The sequence below is a fragment of the Sciurus vulgaris genome (genome assembly GCF_902686455.1).
Source record: "Sciurus vulgaris genome assembly, chromosome: 8".
NCBI lineage: Eukaryota > Metazoa > Chordata > Mammalia > Rodentia > Sciuridae > Sciurus > Sciurus vulgaris.
Window position 1 is genome coordinate 44,857,566 of NC_136468.1, and position 27,532 is coordinate 44,885,097.

Genomic DNA, 27,532 nt, shown 5'->3' on the forward strand with positions numbered 1-27,532 from the left:
AGCTCTGTGATAAAATAGAATCACTTAATTATAACATCATTTTTAGTTATTTAATCGTTAATAGATACTATACTCATATATATAAAACACCAAATCCCAAATGCCATAAAGTAGTAAGATAATTTACTAATTATATTAAAAATAAAAAATATTAAAATACCTTCCTTAATATATGAGAACACTGAGTGTAATGTAAATTAGGAAAATTAAAAACCACTATTTAAAGACAGATAATGGGTAATAATTATAACAGTACAAATATATGTCTTTTAAAATGCTTTTTTATTACATATGGGAAAAATTATTGTTGAAGCTGCACTTCAGAATCTACATAATATGTAAGCTCTCATTAAAAAGCCATCAGTTTTACATACAACTTGTGGGCAACTTGTAAAATAATTACCATCTCTTAAAAGCAACGATACTCCAAAATGAAACCAGTAATAACTGAATGCCAGTTAAATAAATACAGAAATTACTGAATTTCAGAGCCCTCTCATGCTCTGAAGTTACCCATAACATTCCTACCATTACCTCCCAGTCCAAACTTTATGTTTTAATTATATTATCAATTGTTGATTCTAGTAATAATGACTTTTTCTATGCACTTAACTCAATATTAAGTTTAAACTTGGTGACAGTAAATTATTACAGATTCCAATACAAAGGTGGCTGAATTTAATTAATATCTATTATGTTCCAGATATCGTTCTAGAAGCTTAATATGGATTATTTATATAATCCTCATTGCAATAGGTACTAGAGTTATTCCTCAAATGCTATAAGAATTCCAACACAGAGAAAACATCATTTATACTATTTCCCAAGAAGAAAGCTCCCATATCAATCATTCATTTACAGAAGTTGTTAACACCTTGAGAGGTCAACTCCTTTTCCAGACAATACCCTAAACTATGACCTAATTCTAAATTACTTCTTACTTCTCAGATCTTAAATCTTAAAGCACATCATCTCTAACATACAAAAGTCTTGCTCAGTAAATGCTGTTTAACACTATCCCAGAATTTTCAACATTGATAAGATATAGCTAGTTGAGAACTAATGCATCAGACAACAAAGGTCAGAGAACCAAAGAAAGAAGGTTATCCCAAATAAACATGACTTATTTCACAATTTTACCGAATGATAACTGAGGGGCAAAGGCATGATAAAGTTAAAAGAGAACAGGTTAATTTTGTTACCAGAAAAATGTTTCAGGTAAAGGGAGGGAACTGAGTATATGGATAACAGAAGAGGAAAGGTCCTCCATTATATAAAATTTATTTTTGAACCCAGTGAACACATTAACTACAGAAGTCAGTAAGCAGAATTTTGAGTTACTGGCAATTTTAAAGTATTAAAACTACTGAATAAAATATTAGCAATTTTGTCACAGATTAATGTTTTTCTTCAATACAAGTGAATATATTCCTTTAGCAAACAGGAACACTATTACTTTGGTAAGAACTCTGCTCAACTCTAAATTATAAAATCTTCTCTACTGTTGTCAGATAATGGCTAAAAGAAAACAGTGAAGGTGATCTTTCTTAAAAAAAATTTTATGGATGGACACAATATCTTTATTTTATTTATTTTTATGTGGTGCTGAGGACTGACCCCAGTGCGCCTCTCATGTGTTAGGTAAGTGATCTACCACCAAGCTACAAACCCAGCCCAAGGTGATCTTGAGTAGGAATAAATTTCCATGCATTTATTCAACTGTCAGAAATCAGCTCCATAAAATAACAATTTAGGTCCCGTAAATGCAATTTAAGAGATTCATACACATCACATTCTCAGACTTGCTTCCATTTCATAAAGAAGTCTCCTACCCCCAAAATGTTTCAGCAACTGTTGCTTCTTTAACAAATTGCAACAGTAAGCTCTTCAAAAAGGGCACAGGAAACCCAAACAGCTGTATCAAGAGTGTCTTTCGGTAAGGAAATGAGTTTCTGATCAGAGTGGTAAAACCGAAAATACTCTTTTTCATCTATTACTATTTGAGGAACATCCTCTATTCCTTTGATTAAAGTTTTCTCCCAACCAAGTTTCTTTCAGGAATGAAGGAAAAGGCTAGGTATTTTAACACAATTTCAATAGCAAAGAATTTACATAATTTAATTCAGAGTTACTTTATTTTACTGGATGTTGGCTAAAGCCAAAATGCCAAATACTTATTCCAGATCTGTTTCTTTTTTCAGTACTGGGGATTGAACCTAAGGCCTCATGCATTCTTGACAGGCACTCAACCACTGAGCTATATCCCTAAACCCCTGAGATCTGTTTCTTAAAAACAGACTTTTAGCAAAAGACATTGACAGAGAGGATCATAAAACTCTCTACACTAAAATCTTAATGAAATTGAGAAAAATAAACAAATTTAATTTTATGTACTTTCTGGCATGCTAATGTTTTATTGTTTAGACTCAAAAAAATTATTTTAAAGAAAAATCAGAGAAAAACATTACCAAGAAAAAGGGAAGCTTAACTTCATAAGAATTACATTTAGGATCTAATCATCCCATTTCTTACTCTGAAGAATAAAAGTTTTGTTTTTGTTTCTTAAATATAGGGTTTCACCATGTTGTCCAGGATAGCCTCAAATACCTGAGTTCAAGCAATACTCCTGCATGTGCTTGGCTCAAATGATGCAAGTTTTGAAATTTCTTTCTGATACAACTAAAAGCAACCAAGACCATGGAAGAAACTAAGATTTTCTCAAAAGCTAAAATCCAAAAACATAGTAGGCTAGTAAGTTTCATAGATAAAAATTATTTCAGATCCAAGTGACAATAATTCTGATGATATTTACACTATAACTAAGAGTACAGAGGAAGGAAATCTTGCAAACCCTTTTTATGAAGCAAGTAACCTAAAGATTACATCATGAATAGGAAAAACAAAAATTCAGGTCTCATTTAAACAAATACCAAAAACATCAACGAACACTTCATTTGCCACTATATATATTTAAAACAAATAGTACTTCTCAGAAATGTAACCATGGACCAAATATTCGATTATCTATTGAAGAAATCCACCATATTTTATGTTGGGTCAAAAAAACAGTATTTAATGATAAAATGGCATTTCCTATCTAAATAATCATCCTGATTAAAACAAGAGGGACCATTATTAAAATAAGCATATGTGCTGAATATAGTAAAATATGCATGCTTCATAGCAAAACTGAGTATATAATGTCTAGTGGAACACAGCAGAGTGTTCAGAAATAAATCTTCACATATATGGTTAATTAATTTTCAACAGGGGTATCAAAACCATTCAATAGGGGAAAGGACAGCCTTTTCAACAAAAGATGCTGAAAAAGCTAGATTACCTACGACCAACAGAATTAAACTAAATCCTTACCTTATAACTATTCACAAAAGTAATTCGAAGGGATCAAAGACCTAAACTTAAAAGCAGAAACTACAAAACTCTTAGAAGAAATACTAGGGAATAGCTCCATGATGCTGAATTTGGAAATTATTTCTTGAATATGCTACTAAAAGAACAAGCAACAAAAAGAAAAAAAAATCTAGATTCTACAAAAATAAAAAATCAGAACATTATCAGTAGAATGAAAAGGGTTGCAGAATTGGGAAAAGAAATTGCAAATCACATATTTTACGAGGGATTAATATCAGAATCAATACAAAGAGCTCCTAAAACTCTAACAAAAACACAACTAATTTGAAAATGGGCAAAGGACATAGACATTTCTCCAATAAGATATACATATGGCCAAAATGCAAGTGAACACCACCATTCAACATTTAGGAAATGCAAACAAAATCACAATAAGGTACTATTTTACATCCATTAGGATGACTATTTATAGAACAAAAAAAAAAAAAAAAGAAAGAAAGAAAGCCAGAAAAATAACAGCTGCAGTAGAAAAAAAAGGGAACCTTAAGCATTGCTAATGGGAATGTAGAATGGTACAGCTGTTGTAAAAAAAATAGTACAGTGGTTCCTTAGAAATGTAAACATATAATTACTATATGGTCCAGCAATTTTATTTCTGGGTAGATACTCAGAGAAACGAAAGCAGGGACTTAAAAAGATATTTGTATACAAATATTGGTAGCAGTATTATTCAAAATAATTCTATCCAAATGTCCATCAACAAATGAATAAGCAAAATGTGATATGTACATATAATGGAATATTACTGAGCCTTAAAAATGGGAATTTTGCCATATGCTACAATAAAAAGCTTGAAAACATTATATTAAGTGAAACATGCCAGATATAAGTCTTCTATGAGTCTTCTAATATGAGGCTCCAGAGTAGTTAAATTCATAGAGACAGAAAGTAGAATGGTAGTTACCTGATTCGAGGGAATGAAGGGAATGGGGAGATAGTGTTTAATGAAAACCAAACTTCAGCTAGGGAAGATGGAAAAGTGGTAGAGCTAGATGGTGAAAACAGCCACACAACAAGTGTGAATGTACTTAAAGCTAAAGAATATACCATTAAAAATGGTTAAAATGGTAAATTTTATGTTATATATATTTTACCACAATTTTAAAAAAATTAAAATAGTAAAAAAAAAAGAATAATGAGGTAGGGATTTACATGTAATGATAAGGAGGGATGCCAGTGAGTCATCAAATGGAAAATGCAAGCTAGAGAAAGAATATGAAGTAAGATTCCATCTCTGTGTATATGCTTAAAGAATTTATTTTTATAGGTATAGAAAACTTCTCAAAATTTATAGCCCCCCCCCCAAAAAAATTCTTAATAATGATCATTTAAGGCCAGACCCAGGGAGTCAATAGCTGTTATTCATGTCCTTCCTTTTAAATTCTACAGATTATTTTACCACCAAAATGCATTATTTTCAAAACAAAATTAGATAAAACCCAAAATAAATAATCTGAAATAGATTTAATTTACCTGAATTAAGAACATTCTGAGGCAGTTGGGAACAGTGGTGCACACCTATAATCCCAGCTACTCAGGAGGCTGAGGCAGGAGGATTTCAAAACAGAGAACTTGTCTCAAAATAAAAAAATAAAGAGAGCTGACAATGTAGCCCAGTGGTAGAATGCCCCTGGGTTCAATCCCCAGTACTGATAACAATACAAAACAAACAAAAACCTCCTGAGACAATTATGGAAGGTTTATAAAAAAAATATCACCAAGCATCCCTGAAAGAAATGAAAGCACAGGAATTTCACAAGATATTATGATAGAATGCTGACCTGGGTTGGGATGTCTGAAGTGGAAATTCTGTGTTTAGGCAAGGAGCTTTTTTTTTCCCCCAAAATCATATGTAAGAAGTATTAAATTCATTTTATTAGAATCTAAATCTAAATAACTTTAGATTTTTGCTTAAAAAGAAGGTGGAAGTGCTTTCTCTTAAGAATAAATATATTCACTTGCATACATCTTATTAATTGAAATTAGCTATAGAAGAGTTAACATCCTAAAGTCTTCTAGTTTAATGGACATTTCACAGAGGCAACTTGCTGAGACTCAGGTAAGTAGTAGTTTGTTCCATGAGCAGCTTTGGATGGATTACTCACACAGAAAAAAATTGCTAACTATATAAGAAAAAAGAGATTAAGGTTTATAAAACTCAAATCTGGAATAGGATGATAAACTATTAAGAGTTTTTAAAAAGTTGAAATGAAATTAAGAGAATGAAAAAACTGTGGTGGAGGGGGAGGCTCATTTCTAGTACTTAGTTTTTTTTCCATTCTATTTTCATACTGATTTTATGTCCACATTGAATCTTTTAACATTTTTAGTTAAGAAAAATATCACAATGCTCCCAAAGTCCTATAAAAATTTGTCAAAAGGGTGATATGCTGCATATTAGTTAGCATAGAGTAGATTACGTAACAGAGCAACCACTCAATTTTCAACTCTGAATGTTTTCAAACTACAAAGGTCAAATTTCTGCTCATATTACATGTATGGATAAGAAGGCGATGGTTGTCATTGTCACTTAGTGACCCAGAAATGTCTAATAAAGGAGTGAACACTACTATTTTCCCTTGTCAGAGGGAATGCACCAGCTTTTTAAAGCTTACTTCCAAAGTCTCATGGCCCAACTTAATTTCAAAGGCACAGAGAAGAGAGAATGCCAACAGTTGTCTAGAGTCCTGATCACTACTATATCGGCAAAATCAGAAGAAACATCTCTGCTTATTGCTGTATAGATTCTTATCATTTAACACTTTATAAAAATATGTGTTAGTTTCATATTTAAAAACACTTAAAACACAAGAGTTTAAAATTTGTTAATATATTACACTTTATAATATGGGGAAAAGGCTGAGGAACTACTAATGTCTGACTCTAGTAACATTAACCACAATTTTAAGAGTTGGTAATAAACTTTTTTTGTTTTTAAAGGTACAGAGGATTGAACTCAGAGGTGCTTAAGCACAGAGCCACATCCCGAGCCCTTTTTTATATTTTATTTAGATATAGGGTCTCACTGAGTTGCTAAGTTCCTAACCAAGTTTCTGAGGCTAGCTTTGAACTTGAAATCCTCCTGCCTCAGCTGCCTGAGTCACTGCAAACTTTTGTTTTAAAAAGGTTGTATCTGCAAGGCTCAAGTAACAAAGTAACATTAAATTCTACAAAAGTTTTTTAGTTTTTCTAAGATTTGATTATCCTCATAAAGAATGTGTAACAGTGTCAGTCATATATTATTAACTTGACTTTACAGAAAAGCAAACTAAAGCCTAGTAAGACAGCAGTTAATTCAGTGAGCCATATTAAAAAAAAAAAATTCTTAAGAAAAATTTCCAATAGAACAGTTAAAAAACTAGTGGTGTGGCTCAGTGATAGAATACTTGCCTAGCATACCATAACCCTAGGTTTGATCCCCAGAACAAAAATAAAAACAAAACTACTCAGTATCTGTAAATCCAACATTTAATTCTCTTTATAATCATTTTCTATATTTGCTTCATTACATATTTATCCAACTATACATAATCTATTTTCTTTTTTATTTCTTTCAAAGTAAGTCACAGAGAATAGCAAACTTAAGGCCTAAACGTCTTAAAGTTCAGTTTTTTAAAACTTTATATTCTATGTTTTTAAAGTTGAATGTTATGTGGTAAATGCACAACTGTACACAAGGATAAATTGTGATGAATGTATTCATACTTGTAACCCAAACCTCTATCCAGATATATAATATTTCACTCATAAAAATAGAGTAGAATTATGGTTACCAGAAGTTGGGGAAGGGATAGCAGAGATGTTGGTCAAAGGACACAAAATTTTCAGTAAAGACAAGAACAGCTTCAAGAGATTTATCATATATTATCGTGACTGTAGTTAATAATGGCATTTTGAATACAGTCTACCAATGCATAACATTTTGGTCAATGACAAAGCACCTATACAATAGGGGTACCACACTCATACATTGCTGGTGGGGCTGCAAATTAGTGCAGCCACTCTGGAAAGCAGTGTGGAGATTCCTTAGAAAACTTGGAATGGACCCTCCATTTGACCCAGCTATCCCACTCCTTGGCCTATACCCAAAGGATCTAAAATCAGCATACTACAGAGATACAGCCACATCAATGTTCATAGCTGCTCAATTCACAATAGCCAGACTATGGAACCAACCTAGATGCCCTTCAATTGACGAGTGGATAAAGAAACTGTGGTATATATACACAATGGAATATTACTCAGCCATAAAGAATGACAAAATTATGGCATTTGCAGGCAAATGGATGAAATTGGAGAATATCATGCTAAGTGAGATAAGCCAATCTCAAAAAGACAAGGGACGAATGATATCGCTAATAAGTGGAGGATGACACATAATGGGGGGGAGGGAAGGGTTAGTGTTAGGGTTAGAGTTAGGGTTAGGGAGGGGGGCAAGTATGGAGGAAGAAAGTACTGTATAGAGGGTAAAGAGGGATGGGAGGGGTGGGGGGAAGGGGAAAAAATAACAGAATGAATCAAACAACATTATTGTATGTGGATTTATGATTACACAAATGGTATGCCTTTGCGCCATGTACAAAGAGAGAGACAACATGTATCCCATTTGTTTACAATAAAATAAAATAAAATAAAAAAAAATACAAAACCAGAAAAAAAAAAAAATAGGGGTACCATAATATTATAATGGAACTGAAAAAATTTCCATCATCTAATCAGAGCCCTCTTAACATCACAGTGCATTATTCAACTATTTGTGATGCTGCCAATGAAAACAAACCAATTTACACTGCCAGTTGTATAAAACTATAGTACATATAGTTATATACAGTACATATTTGATCATGATAATAAATGTTACTTGTTTACATATTTACTATGCTGTACTTTTCATTTTAGAGTGTACTCTTCCACTTGAAAAACAATATGTTGTGCTATGTCAGCAGTAGGCTCACATAGTATTTTACTGTATCTTCATCAAGAGGCCACACTGAGTGACTGACCTATGTCAACAAGGTATGTGAAAGAAATTCTGCTATGTTTGCATAATGATGAAATCACCTAGGATGCATCTCTCTGAATGTACCCCCAGTTAAGTAATATATGACTGTACTTGAAAATTGCTAGGAGAGTAGATTTTAAGTGTTCTAATTAAAAAAAAAAAAAAAAAGATAAGTGAGATAAGGTACACAGTAAGCAGATTTTATTTAATTATTTCACAATATATCTCATCACGTTTTATAAAATACAGTTTCTACTTAAACAGTATGAAGAATTTTATCTCTAGCCCTAAATAATTAAGGTAGTTGAAACATAACTATCAAAGAAAGATGCTGGAGACACCCCTCACCAAGAGCAGGCAGCCCAGTTGTTTAATATCTGTAGCAAATTGAGCAAACTACCTCCTCTCCACCAAATAACTGAAAATTACTTATTCACTCCCGAAAAACTCAGGAGTTAATCCAGGAGGAATAAATGTGGCCGTAAAAACTAGATTATATGTTCATCTCTTGAATCTTCAATTAAACTAACAGATGCTTGGGGGCAAGGTACTGCTTGTGAGGCAAGTGCTAGGTTAAATGCTACATGTCTATTAGTGGTTTCTATGAGAGGCAGTGAGGAGCTGAAGAAAAGGCAAACTCTTTGGAATCAACATAATCTGGATTCAGATCTCTTCATACTTACTGAGTTATTTAAATTTCCTAACCTTTCTAAGCCTCAGTTCCACATCTAAGAAATTAGGCTCATGTTTTCCCTTCTTTTCAATAACAAATTTCTCAAATAAATGACTCACATCTAGAACCAGGCAAGACAAGTCCCCATCCTGGATCTCAAGATTTAGGAGGAATTACTCTGGCCCTCTTCCAGTCATGTTCTTCCCCAAAAGGTGAAGAGACCTTGGGGTAAAAGGACATGCACACCATGAATCAACGCCCTGCTACTGATCATGTATGCTCTGGGCTATATAGACCCAGGAATTCCCTGTCCATACGATGAAAATTTGACTTCCAAGGTCTGCAAGGATCTATCCTCTGGGGTCTCATTCCTAAAAGGGTATGGAAGGAACTTGACTGTGAGGACTTAGAGGGAGAAAGGTACCAGGCCTATGTATAAAGCCACCTCAGAGTATGACACAGGAACAGAATGGGGTTTAGGCTCAGAGGGTGAGATGGACTTGGCCTATGTAGACACATTCTGGCATATAACTGAAAAGTTCAAGAATACTTAGTTCAAACTTGACCTTTTATTATTATTTATTTGTGGTATTGGAGATTGAACCCAGGAGTGTGTTACCACTGAGTTACACCTTAGTTCTTTTTATTTTGAAATGAGGTCTTGCTAAATTGTGCTAAATTGTGGCCTTGAGCTTACAATATTCCTGTCTCAGTCTCCCATGTCTCTGGGATTATAGGAACGTATCACAGTGCTGGACACAAACCTTACAGGTCCCTATGAAGATTTATTTGTCAAAATGGGAACAGGAAACATATTTAACAGTTTATTTAACTTAAACACATGCTATTTGGGTCTTTATATTTAGTATAGACTCCACAAATGTTAGAAGTGGGCTAGTCTACAATAATTCAGTATGTATTTACAGTATTTCCCATGTGTACTTTAAAATATTATATCTAGTCATGCAACATTGCTAGGTAGGTTTCATTATTGCCACTGCATAAAGAAAGAGACATGCAGAAGAAACCTATCTCCAGTTCTCTTTTCTTCTACCTCATCTCTCTTCTTAACTACCAAGTACTCTGGGCATACTACTCTACCATATCATTAATATTGAACTTTGCAAGATAATGTACTGTGGGGGTCTCTCAGTCACGTCCCATGTGGATGAGAAAAGGGTTAACTGCTGGAGGATGATGTTGGTTGTAAATCAATCAATTACCCATAAACTTATCTAATCAATAAACATACAAGAGCCAATACTCCTTTTAAATGAGAGGGGGTGTGATGGGTCTGGACATACCAGCTCTGGCCTATAACAACATGGAGTAGCCCAACTCTCTTTTATTCACAGACACACAGGTAAAGGTGCCCGGAAAGGGAGAAGTTTCTTCTGTGATGAACAGGATAGGGTGGAGTTAGGACCCTGTATCATAAGGCTCGGCCTAGTCTGATTCTGTTACATAAGGATGGCTATCTACAATGTACCCCTAGTCCATTAGTTCTATTCTCCATGACCTCTCTTGAGTATCTGATTCTGTCAGCAATGTTTCCTTTCTTAACTAAAACAGTTTAATCCTTTGGCTTCTAAAACTACACTAACTAGTGATTTTACCATCCTTTTGCTCTTTATCAGATTTTTTTTCTGTTCTTTTTTTAGGAGTAAATAAAATGTTCCTGGATAGTGTCACTGTGTCAGCCAAAACTATGTTCAACAAAATACTTTCTTTTTTATTACTTCTTAATAGGTGCTTTACAATTATCCATAATAGTGGGATTCACAGTTACATATTCATACATGTACACAACAGAACAATATAATTTGGTCAATTTCATTCCCCAGTATCTCACCCTCTCCTTCCCCCTCCTCTATTGGGTTATTTTTGTTTTGTTTTTGGTCATCCAATAAAAATAGCTACCATTTTTAGTAGTGTCAGTTATCGCATGAATGAAATAAATATAACCTATATTAGAAATAAGATTTCAACACTTTCTAGCTTTATGATCCCAAGTAAGTCATTTAACTTCCCTGAGTTTCTGCTTTTCCAGGTGAGTAAGTTGTAATATTCTTACAAGAATTAAATGAAACATGGGCTATAAAACAAACAGTACATGGAACATAGTTAATAAATGTTATCTCCCTCCTCTCTCTTATTGCTCCTAAGTGAATAAATTAGTTCTCTTTCCTCTATGTGCCTTTCCAAAAACAAAGTTGTTGATCACTGGACTTTCTTTATCCTCTATGTCTGCACTTATTCCATTTGTGAATCCAACTCCTCTGGAAAGATGGTTCTCAATTATTTATGTTTAGATTTCTCACTAAATGTCTAGACCCACATCTGTAAGCTTTAGTAATTATTTCTACTTGAGAATTCTACTGCTTGCCATATAAAATTTGTCCTTTTCTTCACTGAAGGAAGATAAGGAAAACAAAAGGTTAGTAACACTAGACATTACAAAGGTAGAACTGATGGGATAGATGATAAAGAAGCAGCTAATTTCAGTTTCAAGCTTGTCCTAAAAAAATGACAAAAATTAAGAAGCAAGGTTTTCAATGATCATGTTCAAAATTCTCTCCCCTTTTTCTAATTATTCAGACATGAAATGCTAATCTATTTTTTAATCTATAAAGCCTGAAATGTACTCCTTCTTTTGAATGCCCTCACATTTACATGTCCCATTCATATACTTATACACTATCTTTAATTATTGATTGTTATAAATTTACATATTATCTTCCTAACTATACTGCAGGTATACTACTGATCACCTGTCATATTTTTTAATATTCTTCATAATGTCTATAAATGCTGATGAATATATAGTTAAGAACTCAGATAGTCATAAATAAAGATATTTTCAAACCTTTTCTGTTATAGGAGGAAGTACTTCAAATTGAAAGTTTAGAGATTGTTCCACAGGGAAAATGTGAAAAAGAGAAAATTTCTATTTCTGAGTTTTCTGTCTTGCTTTTAATAAGGAAAGAAATCAACCTTTAACTTACGATCTTTGATACTTTATAAATTATTTTCAAGAATTATACAAACATTTCTTCAAAAAATACTTATATTTTCTAATATAATTACTAGTCATTATTTTAATTTCTAGTGAAAAGTTATTCTTAAAACTACATCTCTAAAATCATGTACTATAGACTGACATTTATTAAATATTAAATACTCTTAAAACTTCTAAAATCCATGTGATGAAAAATTACAGTTTGTTCAGAGTAACAGATTTTTTTATTAGATATATTTTGAATTCAGGAAAATTTAATTATATTCCATTTTCTTTAGTATGATCAAAACAGATAAACTGCAGAAAAATAAAGTTGATTTTAATTTACTAACTTTACCTGAGTTGCTTTATCTTTCATACATGAAGGGTAGTGAACATGAGGATCCCGTGGCCACTGTCCTGTGAGGTAAGGTCCTGTTATCGTATCCAAAGAAGAGGTTCGCCTTATTGTACTAGAGGTTCGAACTTGCTGAGATTTTGGCCTGTCCACTATAAAAAGTGAAAAAGAAAATTAGATATTAGAGTGAATTTTTAAATTATTTAAACTGTAGTTTGTAAATGTTATCAAATCAATTTTCCCTATAATACATACATTTACCCTAATAACCCTATTTACAGATCCTCTCCCAAGGAGAAAACATTTAACAATCTTGCATGCACTTTCAGGATTTTTGACATCCTCTGAAGCCCATCCAGATTGCAATAAAATCTACTTATTTCTATTGCCATTACTTTAAGACCCCATCATATCTTATCACCTGCCAGTTTTCTAACTGCTATTTCTGCATCCATTTCAACTAAATTTTTTTAGTTTGTTCTTTCTAGATATACATGGCAGTAGAGTGCATTTTGACATATTATACATACATAGAATAAGTATAACTTGTTCCAATTAGTATCTCATTATTGTGGTAGTATACGATGTGGAGTTAAATTGGTCGTGTATTCATATATAAATACTGCTTCTTCTTTCTCTGTTGAAGATATACTCATTCCCCTCTGTTTTCTTGGTACCCTAGGCTTGTCTCTCCCCCCACCAGATCATAATTTCAGATACTGTCATCCAAAAAGGAGCTGAAATTTAATATTTACTTAAAAAATTGATTCACAGCTATCTCAAAATAACATGTGTAAAGAACTACATATCTTAATTCTTATTTAAAGATGCATTTGAAGCATAAAGAAGTTGAATTATCCCATGAAACAGGACTGTTAAAAGGAAATAGGGTTAAAAAAGAACCAAGATCTCTGGGCATTTTATACAGTTGAATCATTTTATCCTAACAATCTATTTCTTCTTTTCCCCACTTGAGTACCATAATCCTCTCTGTTGAAAATTAAAATCATCACATGGAACACTGAATCCATAAAGAAATGATGATTTTCCATGTGTCCACCCTAAATAATTTACTATGAATGTGTACTCTATAATAAGTCCAACGGATTTTAAGTTTCCAAGGCTCTGATTCTAGTTCTATCTCACATAAGACAAAATGCCTTGCATATTACAGAGGATCAGAAAACATTTTAAATTTAATGCTTTCCTCAAACTACCTTCCTGAAACCAAAACACACAGTTCATCAGAATAAAAAATGCAATCTATTCTGATGTTATCATATTATCTAGATTCTATCTTAGAATTGCAGTTCTGATTTCTTTTTTCATTTGCACTGTTAGAGAAAATCTGAAAATTATCAAATTTCCTCATCTTTATTAGTTAGCTCTAATTTTATTGTACCAAAGGCAAAGAATCTAGTTGACTCAGTTCTACTCTTTTGATTCACCTGAAATTTTGTGACCAAAAACATAGCTAATTTTCATAGAGATTTCATGAGTAATGGAGAAGATATAGTTTGTTCTCAGAATATAGTTATTTATCTTATATCTCAATTATATGAATTAAATAAAAATATAGAATGTAGAATTATCAGCTTGATCTCTCACCTACAAAAGTATTCTAAAATCTCTAAACTTCTACTGAGTTCTAAAGTTCTCTATTTCTTGAATATTTTTGACATATTTTTAGTTCTTAATAATTTGGTATATATAAATTAATGACATGGTCATTATGGCTTATATGCATCATCATTAAAATATGTCCCATTTATTACTTTTTACTTTTAAATTTTGTCAAACCAAACATTGACTCCCTTTTTGTTTTCCTTGGAATGATTTGCCCTATATATCCCCCTTTCTTTTTATTTTCAAGTTCTTTGAATCACAGCTTATTAAGTGTATCTCTTATATACAGTAAGTATGCTGTAATAAGCTTTTTGTTGTAAAAGGTGAGTTTATCCCACTTATATTTATTGTTGTAACATGCTTTATTTAACTTATTATTTAATTTCACCCCTATTTTGTATTGCTTCCTCACTACTTGTTTTCTATGTTTTATTGTTTGTTCCTTCTCCCTACTCCTTATATCCTTCTCATCATAGGAACTTGGAAAATATGGAACTTATTTTTAGCTCTATTAGGAGGTATTTATATTCTTCTAAATGTTTCCTGGTTGTAAAAGCAATATCTACTAACTTGAGGAACACTGGGAAATAAGTAAAATTAATATGTTCCCCATAATCTGATTTATGATGACTTGTTTAAAATTTTAAAGTTACTTTGCATTCCTTCCACCCAGAAGATACGAAAGGCAAAAAAAAAAAAAAAAAAAAGTCCCTTGAAAAATAGAGACAACATTTACAGCAGTTGCCAATTTAAAAAAAGGCCTATCTAAATGTCAGCTATAAACAAAAATGAAAAACCATTACATTTGAAAACTTGTGCATATACTTAAATTGCTCCAAGCTATTTGAAAAAATTGCAGTTTGTCATTAAAACTCAATTTGGCAAGTAAACAATAGGGATAATTTTTATTTTATGATGAATTAAATATCTGATCAATCAATCTATAAATGAATCCACTGGCCTGTATAATACAATATTCTTGTCTCTACTTTTTCTTTCATTGTGTTTTAAATCTTTGGATCTTTGTATATCATTTTAAAAAGAATGCACATTCTCCCTTTGGTGTCTACTCTATGAGGAGCTAGCTACTTTGTTAGAATTATGGTCTTTAAGTTATTTTGCTTAAGTATTCCTATTGGTAACTACGTAGACAGCAATAAGGGTAGCTATTTATTAACAACTGGATATGTATATTATTACTCATATGTTACATATATTCCAAAATAAAATATAAACATATATGTATGAAATTTAAAATAACAGAAAATTCTATTTGCTTCATGTACCTCAATGGGTATCCTTACTCACCTCAATAGGACAACTGTTAGGGTAAGGCACCTGAAATTGAAAACTAAACTGAATCCTGAAATTGGCCAGCTAGTTTTGTCTAAATCTGTAACTATAATCTTAATTCTTAATTGTGTAAGAATATGTAGACAAGCTCCACATGATTACTAATACGAAGAAAATATTAAAAAGAAAGAATAAGGATACCACAATGTCCACATTTTGTTAAAAAATTCACTCTATCCAGTCATCATTTTAAAAACTGAAAAGTACACGAGGCAGATATACAGTCACAAGCCACATACATTTCAATTCTGGACTACTATATGATGGTGGTACCATAGGATTAAAATGAAGCTGAAAAATTCCTGTCAACAAGTAACATTTTGCCATTATAACATAGTAGTGCAATGCTACGCTCATGTTTGCAGCTATATTAGTATAAATAAACCTACTGCACAACCAGTTATATAAAAGCATAGCACATACAATTTTGTACAGTAAATATACTTGGTAATGATAAACTACTGTTACTTAGTTATGTATTTACTATACTATTGTACTACTTTAGAGTATATGCCTCTACTTATTTAAAAAAAAAAAGTTCACTGTAAAACAATATGCCTGTTATATCAGCAGCAGGCTGATACATTTCATGTTTACTTTTTCCCTTAAGGGCATCAAGAGGTCATGTTGAATGACCAACCTACAACATCTAGGTTGGTCTAAGTACACTCTGTTATGTTCACACAAGAATGAAACTGCCTAATCACTTAACAATGCATTTCTTCGACTATGTCCCTGTTGTTAAGCAATGCCTGATTGTACCTGAAAGGCTATACTGCAAACACTTTAAAAGAAAGATTCCATTCCTTATGCCAAGAAAACTTCAAAGATGTGGAGCAATTAGGAATTTCCTTGTAAATTATTTAAAGAGTAAAACTCCTGAATTGATTTAAAAATTGATTATCAGAGCACTCTTCCAAGACATAATTTGCCATAATAGCCCCATTTATCAAATACCACTAGTATTTAGATTTATCAAAAGATCTATCATAAATTCAATTCCATTTAAAATAAACTACCAATGATTACCATAAACTACCATATTATCCAAACTACCAATGAGTTAGTCTTTGACTGCCTCAACATTTAAGACTATATAACCATAAATTTTTATTTATTTGTGGTATTATTTACTACCAATTTAGATGTTACCATTTTAGTACACTAAGGGAATCCAATACTGGTTTTGCATTACTTATACATTCAACACAATAAACTGTTTCTTAGTGCCTTTACAGATGGTGAAATCAGGTAGTCATTATTACTAAACAAAACTTGCTCAGTGTCTACTTATATGGAAACACTATTCCACATATAAAGGAGTATTTCGAAATAAGTTTATGACTCTTCCTATCCTCAAAGTTTACACTCTGGTTGGGGGAGATAAGATACATATATTTAAAGTGCATATAAAGTAGTGTACATGAGGCATATGTACATCAGTGAGGGATAGAAGGCAACCAAGGCAAAAACAAACAAACAAAACAAAAAACCTAGGCAGCAGATAACAAGAACGATGATCTATAACAAGGAATACTCTTAAGGAGTACTAAAGAGTCTAGTCAAGCCAGTTAGAAGTCCAATCCCTAATCTCCTTCCCCAGAAATATTTGAGGATAAAACACAGAGTACTATATAAAGTAAACAATAAATATGACAGTTTAAAAAAATACCTTTTTCAAAACCCTTTTCCAAATTCCAGTACTACTATGATTGTTAGTACCAGAAAATGACTGTTCATAAGTCTATAAAATAGCCCCTTTATTATATTGATCTACAGATTGTTACTCTGCCTCCTCTTCCTCCCCTAACTAAAAAGCCTCATGGCAGCAGCAGATAGTAGACCTGGGCTTCCCTGAGGTACATACTAAGGGCTATTCAAAATAATTCTTGGTCTCTAGAAGCCACCTGGAAAAGTAGCCATGTTAAAGTAATAACAGTAAAACAGGATAAAAACAGGAATTCATATAGGATAACTGAATCTGAATAGCAAGCCAGTCACTGTTCAAACAAAACAAACTTAAAATCTAACTGCTTGAGTAAATGTATCTAATTAGTTTGTTTCCAACACACTTCAGTGGCAATCACTTGAAGACTGATTATTAAGCTTGAACATGTTATCTCTCTCTTTTTTTTTTTTTTTTTTTTTTAAATACTAGGAATTGAACCCAGGCATGTTTTACACTGAGCTACATCCCCAGTGCTTTTTATATTTTGAGACAGGGTCTCAAAGTTGCTCAAGCTGGCCTTGAATTTGTGATTCCCCTCCTGCTTTAACTTCCCAGGTCACTGGGATTTACAGGCATGCAACACAGTACCCAGCTAATAATTCGGTATTTTAAGAAGTTAATCTCCAGCAGCAAGTTAACAAAGTTAAGTGGAATCCCCACTCCCTCAAAAAAGGTATTAAAATTTTTAAGAGCTTTAGCTACAAGGTAATGAGTACAAACCACCATACCCTCCCAACTACAATTACTAAGTGGTAAAAAGGATACAATATTTTTGAGTGCCAAAATGTAGCTATATATAATGTAAGACATACAATAAGCAAAGCCCTTGCATTCTTTCCTTGGACTTTAATAAACTCCAACCTTGTTATGCCATGTTTCATCTGTGTAAGTAGTTTTTTAAAAAACAGTGTCATTTCTCTGTTGTTAGCTCTTAAGTCAATACATGATTACCTGCCCAAAGTTTTCTATTTACATTGATTATATATGCAAAGCATAGCTAAATTTAAAATTGAAGTAATTTATTTAAACCTTTGAGGAGATATTCAACCACTGTACGAGGACTATAACTACATAAAACTTAGCTGTCCTAACAGCATCAATGGGAATCAACTGCTTTGTACTTTATTCAAAAACTACCATGGACCACAACTATAAAGAATCCTAATTGTGTAAAGCTTTACAGTTCAGCAAATTACTTGATAATTATGTACTAGTATCAATTTTCCTACTTCTTTACTACACAGAATTCGTATTAATAACTGGTTTTTATGTGAAAATATTGTACTAATAATATTAGTGAACAATAAAAAACATAAAAAGACATTTTGTCTTGAATTAAAATTCTTAAAAGTATGTGAAGACATTTTATCCCATGACAATCAACCGAGCAAAAATATTCAAGTCCATAAGCGAACTCTGAATCACAAGTTCAAAATGAAAACAGCCGATAGGTCCTATAATACACACATATACATTATATGTATGTGCACATTACCTGGTACTTAAAAGAAAAATGTTAAAGAATGTCTTTAAAAATAAGTAATGCTTTTAAAACCTCACAATGTCAACATGAGTATGTCTAAGAAGTAACAGAAACAGTTAATATTTCACCCAGAAATAAGATCCTAGAACAAAAAGGTAAAAGGCCCTCACAAAATTCATAGTGAAATAAGCAAACGGGTCTCAAGGATGGGTTCCTGTGATGTGGTTTTCTATGAAAGGACTACAGGGCATCTTAGTAAAAATGCAGGTTACTAGGGCTCCATTCCAGAAATTCTGATTAAGTAGTTATTAGGGAAGAAGTAACAATTAACTAATTTTAAAAGCAAATCAGGCATCAATGGGAATCAACTGCTTTGTTGATTTAGATGCCTGATCAGATTTGAGAACTACTGATGGTTTAAAGTAATGTTTCTCAAAGTATGAGACATTTGTTAAAAATGTTGATTTGTAGGCTCAATTTCTCATCAATGAAATAAGACTCTGGTGGTGAAATCGAGAAATCTGAATTTTTAATTAGCATCTCAGGTGACTCAAATGCTAACATGAAAGCTTAAGAACCAAAGTCAGGAGTTTTGGGACTAGATCTTTAGGACCTAAATGTTCAAAATGAAAATCCTTCTTTGACAATAAACTACTCCCATTTAGAGGCCTTGAAAGTTTGACTGCACACTCAAGAAAATATTTGCTGCAAAAAAAAAAGTCAATCAATTCTTTCACATCTTTGATACTTGCAACTAGCAGCTAAACGTCTAGATTTAATAAATTTAAACATATAATCAACTAAAGAAAGTGCTGGCCATGGGAATAAGAACCTTCAAACCTATAGGTACAGAGCACTCTAAGGCATAATATGCTTATGAACACTAGAAAGATAAAAACCTTGTTTTGAAAAGGACCCACCCAAATAAGGCATTTTGCATGCAAATAAAAGTTAACTATAAGAAAAGTTACTTCCTGAAAAAAATACATTAAATGGGTTCTCTTAAAAATTGAAAGGGCCGGAGCACAATTAAATCTAAGACTGGTGTGATACATAAGCAAACTGAAATTTAGATCTTAAAAATTTACTAAAGAATTTAAGCCTGCATCTGAAAATATTACAATATCCTGTACCTAGTTTGTACACACAACCTTATATTTAAAAGATAAGTCACTGAATTTTTCAATCTTCATCAAAATCTAAGAAGAAATTGACTATAAGACATTAGGGTGCTTTTCTCCAACTTCAGAGCATCCTGAAATGATACAGGTCTTAATCTAGATGAGATCAAGAATACCCATAAATATTCAAAGGCAAAAAGAAAAAGAATAGCCATAAATTAATACAAACAGAATTTTTCTGCCACTGGTTCACTGAGATCAAGCATAAATTTGCTAAAGCTCTATTTTGTTAAAAAGGTTGCATTAGTACTTCTGTAAGGAAAGTTACTATCTTGGAAGATGTAGTTTTGAATTTATTATCACTACCAACAGTATGAGTAATTTCCTCCTTGCCTCACAGTTACAAAGAATATTTTCAAAACAAACTTCAAAAAAAAATTAAGAACTGGATAACAGAATAAAATGTTGGAAAAAAAGACTACTATGTTGCTCTACCCAATCTATTGTATAATAATATTGATTGTCTAATAAATAGAATTACTACTAGATTTTGTTTCCAAAGTCAGCATACTCTAGGCACTTCACCATTAGGCTTACATTGGTCTTTCTTGCTAGGCATATAAAATGATGAAATCAGCCAAACATGTGCACCATTGGTTTAGTCGGTTTTGTTACCATAGCAGAATACCTGAGACTGGATGATTTATAAATAAAAGAGGTTTATTTGGGCTAATTGTAAAGGCTGGGAAGTTCAAAAGCAAGGAACTTTTGAACAGTAGAATGATAATGAAGTCTGCTCAGTTTCCGGTAAGGTTTACATGGCAGAGGACAAGCGGGCATGTGCTAAAGAGCCAAAACGATAATGGTAACCCTGCTTCAGAACAACCCACTCTGATAATTAATTCAGTTTCTCAAAAGCAAGAACTCATTCACTCTCACTCATGTGAGAAAGCATTAACTTAGTCTTGAGGGCCAGAGCCCTCATGATCCAAACATTTCTCAGTAGGCCCCACCTCCCAACTGTCATATTGAGGAACTAAGCCATGAGTTTTGGGGGGACAAACCATATTAATCACTAAAATAAAATCACCAAAATCAAATGAGATTCAGGTAAGAGATAGGAAGGACACAAATCCAAATATGCTATCTGAAGTAAAACAAAAAGGCAAAAACTAAGTTCTTTCAGTGTAAGTAGATTCTGAAACACTAATCAACCAGACCTGAAATCCTACCACAGAAGTAATCTAGAAAACATGCAGAAATGACCATGTGGCTACCCTGAAGAAATCTGCAAAGGAAGAGTTAAGAAGCTGACAAAATAAACAAATATTCTTCTGCCCAAATGAGGCCTAGCACAACCCTGTAACCTCAAGTTCACCAAGAAAAAAATGTACCCAGTCGATCAGTTAGACATGACTGTCTAGCTACAGCTCACCCATAAACTTATGTCAAATAACACAAACTGAGATAAGGCATTTGGAGGGAGATCTTCAGTCTATTTTCAAAGAAAACCCAAGAGAATCTTTTTATACTAAGGCTATAAGGAAAATATCACTAAGATGGCCTGGTAATAAGTTTTGGGAATAAACAACACATTAAAACAAAGCTCTGATATTTGGAATATATCACCAAAAAGTATATATAGAACAGGAGACATTGGAGATTTTTTCTAAGTTCATTTTTTTCTGCTGATACAATGACAGTCTTTTAAGGAAGGAACTTTGGGAAATGAGTAATTAGTAGAAGGTGGCTTATCATTTTAATGAATTCTATTATTAGAAATTATGTCTAAAATCCATTGATTAATGAGCTCAAATATTAAATAATCACAAAGTATCAACAATCATAATAATGATCAAAATAAGTGACCAAAGGGGAAAGTCATGTTGTAAATATTTCTTAATCAGAAAACTGAACATTTCAGAAATTTTTCTTTTCAAGAATTTAGCTCCCACTTTAAGTACTGGAAAAAAAGTTTTTATCAAATGAGACAAGTTATTAGATCCTAATTTTTAAAATCCCTGATAAGTGGAGAATGATATATAATGGGGGTGGGGGGGTGAGAGGAGTGAGAGAAGAATGGAGGAACTTTGGATTATGTAAAATGAAATGCGGGGGGTATGAAAAATGGTAGAATGAGACAGACATCATTACCCTATGTACATGCATGATTACATGAAAGGTATGAATCTACATCATATACAATCATAGAAATGAAATGATGTACCCCATTTGTGTACAATGAATCAAAATGTAGTCTGTAAAAAATTTAAAAATAAATAATTTTAAAAATGAGATGTAGATATAATACAGGTTATAGAATGTCAGGAAAGGGAGTCAAGGAGGGTCAGTGCAGAAGCAAAAGAATTTTTAAAGTCACTTTACAAAAGCAACAGAAGTGGGAGCGCTAGACCCTTGAAGCTAGAACCGCTATGCTAAATGAAGCCCCCTTCTTAAAAACACAGGAAAATGCATTTTATCTAAAAAATGAGCAACAGAGAACAGATCAGTCCTACATAAAATTGTATCATAAGGGAATCAAGGAATAAAAGAGCAAAAAGAATAAAAGATGTCCTTATAAATTATGGAAGTATGCCAGAAAGACATGTTCATTTAAAACAAAGACTGTAACCTAATATTTCTAAACAAGCTAAAAACTTTTTTTTTTTTTTTTTTTTTGTACAAGGGATTGAACTCAGGGGTGCTTAACCACTGAGCCACGTGGCTCCCACTTTAAGTACTGGAAAAACCCTTTTTAATTTGAGACAGTCTCATTAAGTTGCTTTGGGCCTCACTAAATTGTTGTGGCTAGCCTTGAACTTGTGATACTCCTGCCTCAACCTCCTGAGTTGTGGCATTATAGGCATGCACCACCATGCTTGGCTGCTAAATATCCCTTTTTTTTAAAAAGAGAGAATATCCCTTTTTTTAAAAAGAGAGAAGTAATGAAAAAAACCTCAGAAACAGAAAAACTTAGAAATGATATGTTTGGAGGAAAGGGAGATATCTTACAACTAAGATTTAGAAATAAAAGACATTTCAGGAATGAAGGCGACATTCCAAGAAAAACAAGAATACATAAACATAGCGAACAATGCCTTAACAGAAACAGAAAATGGAAAGGAAGACAAATTTTAGAATTCAAAGAAAAATAATAATAATAAAGCAGTAAAAAGACATCCAGGAAAAAAACGATGATATGTAATAGAGAAGGTCCAACATATGTATAACAGGAGTCCCTAAATAAGATAACCAAAGAAACAAAACAAAAAGAAACTAATAAATTTTCTTGAACGATAACTTGAAATTATATAGTGAAAGAAAATACTTATCTAGTGAAAATGATCCAGAAAAGCCCACATCAAACATATTTTAATAAGGCTTCAGTGACCTTGAAGAATAAGGCCACAGATAAAAACTTTATTGGAGTTCTTGCTATACCAACTAGCATGAACTCAGGATGTTGTTCCTATTAGTATATACTGAAGAATCTATGGGGGAAGGTATTTCAACTAAAAGCTTGGAAAGAATTAACATAAGGACTGGTGGTACTTTTGAATGGAGAAGAGTAGTAGCATGCTTAAGCAAACACTGAACTAAAAAAATAAGGACAGAAAAACACTAAATTAGTTTCTTCTCAGCATATTTGAATTTAAGACTATGAACTTTGAGAATATCAGAAAACTAAATGTGAGATATCAGATTTCTTCAAGAACCAAATCTCTGTGTATGTATCTCTACATATAATTTTCATATTTGATATAGCATTTTCGTTGTGTTGGCTAGTCTTAGAGATATGTTTTCTTCCTAGGTAACCTAGTTAAAAAAAAAAAAAAAATCACCTTCTGACCACTGTACAGGAGAAACTAAAATTGAAGCATCTCATTCACACCATTAATAGAATTGTTGCTTTTCTCTCACTCCAAAGCTGATAATCACGGCAAAGCCCAAAGCACATCCTATGGAAACCCACAGTAAGAAACAGGAAGGAATCAAGCAACAGGATCTGTTTTAGGGGAAAAGTGTTTACCATGGAAAATGGCAGAAATGGAGACTGAAGAGCTTGAAGAGAGGGCCAACTGGAAAAAGAAAACATAGAAAGAATCCCTTAGGATGACCTTTTCTTTGCAAGGGATCATTTAAAAGCACCTCTGAAAAAAACAAAGAAAATAACCAGGTTCTCACACCACTACCTACCATCTACTAGACATGTCAGAAAAGAACAAAGAGTTCCTAAATTATTTTCAAGGTTAAAAGAACTGACTGTGACTACCACGGAATCTCTACAAAAGGATAATCAAATTATGACATGTAAAATGAGATGTTTAGGTATTTGTATGACTAGAGTTTCTGTGACTGAAAAACAAAATGAAAAGTGACACTCCTAGAAAATTATCAGCTTTATCTTCTATTTGAATAAAAATGACTTAATATGACACAGAAGCACATCAGCCTCTAGACAGTGAATGCTCATTTCATGATAACCGAAATTTTGTAGAATTATAAATTTATTTTTAAAATACATAATTTATAAATGAAAACACGCAATCACTTAGGAATTTTGCTTATGTATTAATAACTATAGATTAGCTCAGAACAGCCTAGTAACAGGGTGAAGAGGTAAATCCACAGTTAAATGTAGAAGAGATTAGGGGAAAGGCTTAGGAAAAGAGTGACAGCTTTCTTCAGTAAGATATGATTGCCAGTTAAGCTAATCTGGTGACAGGAAAATGATAAAACAAAAATCTGTGCAGATATCTGTCTGGGTCCACTCATATGCTTAATGAAAAATAATCTAGTAAATTAAATCTAGCCTACAAGCTGTACTGCCTCCAAAACTGTATCCTGAGATCCAGCAAAGTTGAATATGTTGTTGACTGGGAAATACACAACTAACAACACCTTTCTATAGTAAACCCAGAATAAACAGGCTCAACAGAATGAAGGTTTCAGAAATAAGGGAACAGATGTTTATTCTAGCATTTACTTTCATAAATATTGACACTAAAGAGTCAAACATGTAGCTGTGAAGCAGTAGTTTATCCAAAATTGAATGCTTCATTAAAGTTCGAATGGCCAAAATCTGCAGGAAACATCCTGAAGGAAAATGTTTTATACAAATGACACCTTTGTAGAGACCAGGGAGTAAAACAGAACATAGTAAAACACCGGTCGGTGCTTGCGTACACAGAACACCTTCCATCCCAACAATTCTACAAATACTGTGCATAAAGGACTGCTAGGAAGCAATGCCAAGGACTGAGAGCAACTTAAGAAGAAATAAACTCTACTGATGGTATGATAAAGTGTAGGGGAAAAGTGTCATGAAATATCTTAGAATGGCACCATGCTTTATTCCTTTAGTAGCCACAAAACTGGCCATTAAAATCTTAGTCAAGAACAGTTTATTTACTGAGCAGTATGTCAATCAAAAATGGCACTGCCCAGAAGACAAAAATGAACTAAAGTCACAAAGTCCCAGAGTTTACCATTAACAACTAATTTAATTTTTATTTAATTTTTTCCTTAAATAATAAAAGAGCATTGTTCAATTTCAATGCCTCCCAAAATGAGTGAATTAATCTCAGATTATTGTTCTGCATATAATTTAAATCATTATAAAAACCTAGAAGAGCTAGGGCACTGGAAATAAAAATCACCACCACCTCCAGATCTACTACAGACTTATTTCAATGTGGCAGGAAAATAAAAACACACCAACCCAATTATACAAAAAAGATGACTCAAATGTATTTTTTTCCCTTTCTCTTCCTCTTCATCTGAATAATTTTTTAATCCTTTCTATGTAGTTTTGAGATAGGACAAGAATGTGTTTATAAATAATGCAGTTCACTTACTTGTCTTTTTTTTTTTTTTTTTTTGGTGCTGGTCACTTACTTTTCATGGAACTGTCCCATCATTCATTTCTATCTGCCTCTTCTTCCACTTATATTTTAGCTATTTTAGTTTCACTTAAGAAAGATAGGAAAGAAAAAAATTTCCAATAAAAATCCAGTTTATTATGCATTTAAATGATTAATGCAAGACTTATCTAACAGAAGGAGGACTCCTTAAAAGCAAGGCTTTTGCCCTATCTTTTTCTCTAACACATACTACATCTACTCAATACACTTGTTGAATTTATAGATATTACTTACTAAGCCTCTCCTTGGCCCTTATAAAATAAATATTCAAAACTAAAAATTGTCAGGTATATATTCTGGATCTCTATATTAAAGCAGACTTCCTGGAAGAGCTGCAAATAAAATAGCTCTATATTTCTCTTTAGTAATCTTTATGTGGTCATATAAAATCACTATGAAAAAATTTGAATTCATGGCCTACAATCATTCTATTTTCTTCATTTATATAAAGGATCATGTTTCTACACTCAAATATTTCACAAATGGGTAATTAGGGCAGGTTCATATAATAAAGAATTGTTCATGGAGTATATGCTCAATAAACATGTTTATATAAAATAACATTATATTTAGCAAAGACACTAAATTTCTTATCTTTGCCAAGTGTATATGGTCTTATTTGCACAAGGCTGCCATTGCTTACAACATCTTTAAACTACTTTGAAGATGATCTTTTAAAATTTTAATCAGTAAGTAGTTACAGAATCTTTAGTTGGTGATAACCAATTACATCCAAATAAATGCATTCCACCAAGATCACACAAACTTATTGGGAGTATCCCCTGCATAATGACAGATTCCAGTGTTAGTCTAAGCTGTGGGATTAAGAGGCATTTGGAGATTGGGGACTGCATTTTCACATCATTCAGTTTTATTGGTTTTTTTTTTTTTCCTCTCAGAAAAGGTTTTACACCTATCATTTCCTCCCTCTTTCAAGAAAACTCTTATTCTCTGAGTATTATTCTCAACTAAATATCACAAGGAAAGTAATCTAACTAAACTAATTCATTCAAAGATAGTCTCAAGGGTGTCCTTTCAGAAAGAACTGTACTTAATAAAGTAACTGTCAACTTGAAAGAATCTTTAACTAGTAAAATTTCAGGCAGAGTAATAAAATATAATCAAAACATTCAGGTAGAGAAATATATTTGGCAGGCAGTGAGATCCTTAACAGACCAGAATTTCTACCCTTGAGAGACTGACATTTTAGTTTTAGTACCTTAAATAGCTATACAATATAAAGATGTAAATATAGTGCTGTGAATCTTCAGAGGAAGTAACAACTATCTCTAACCTGAAAATTCTGCACAAAGAAGGATAATAAATGAAAGCTGTTTGCAAAGAAGAACTATGAGATTTTCAGGCAAAGAAGACTACATACTGGAAGCACAGATACTCCTGATAGGGAATATGTATTCAAAGCATGAAATTATGAAAAACAGCAGCATCTTTAACAAAAAGTTCAGTTTGGAGGAGGTCAAAATACACACTGGAGGATATTAAGATGAGTTTTTAATGTCAAGTTAAGTATGTTGGATTTTACCCCTACCGCCCAAGGAACCAACAGAAATTTTTTGTCAAAATCAGAGTTTTGTTGTTTTGTTTTGTTTTTCCTACAGAAAAAAAATGTGATAGCAGTAAAATGGCTAAATTAAAATGGGAGACTAATGGCATTGGGAAAAGAGTCAATTACAACAGTTCAATAAACAAGTGGTAATTAGAATATGGAGGAAATGGAAGAAACTGCCAGATTCAGGAGATAATTCTAAAGAGATAGGACAAGATATCATGACCTATCAGATGAAACAAAAGAGGGGGGAAAATCAAGGATTA

At 32.6% G+C, this 27,532-nt stretch overlaps 1 protein-coding gene across 4 annotated transcripts in view; it reads right to left on the minus strand.

The window, feature by feature from the left end:
* The window catches only part of GLCCI1 (glucocorticoid induced 1), a 147,243-nt gene that overhangs the window by 41,715 nt on the left and 77,996 nt on the right, over positions 1-27,532 (minus strand). For all 4 annotated transcript variants that reach the window (XM_079151806.1, XM_079151805.1, XM_079151804.1 and 1 more), the window contains exon 2: positions 12,464-12,615. In XM_079151806.1, the coding sequence (XP_079007932.1) occupies positions 12,464-12,615 (152 nt within the window). The remainder of the gene's footprint in view (positions 1-12,463; positions 12,616-27,532) is intronic.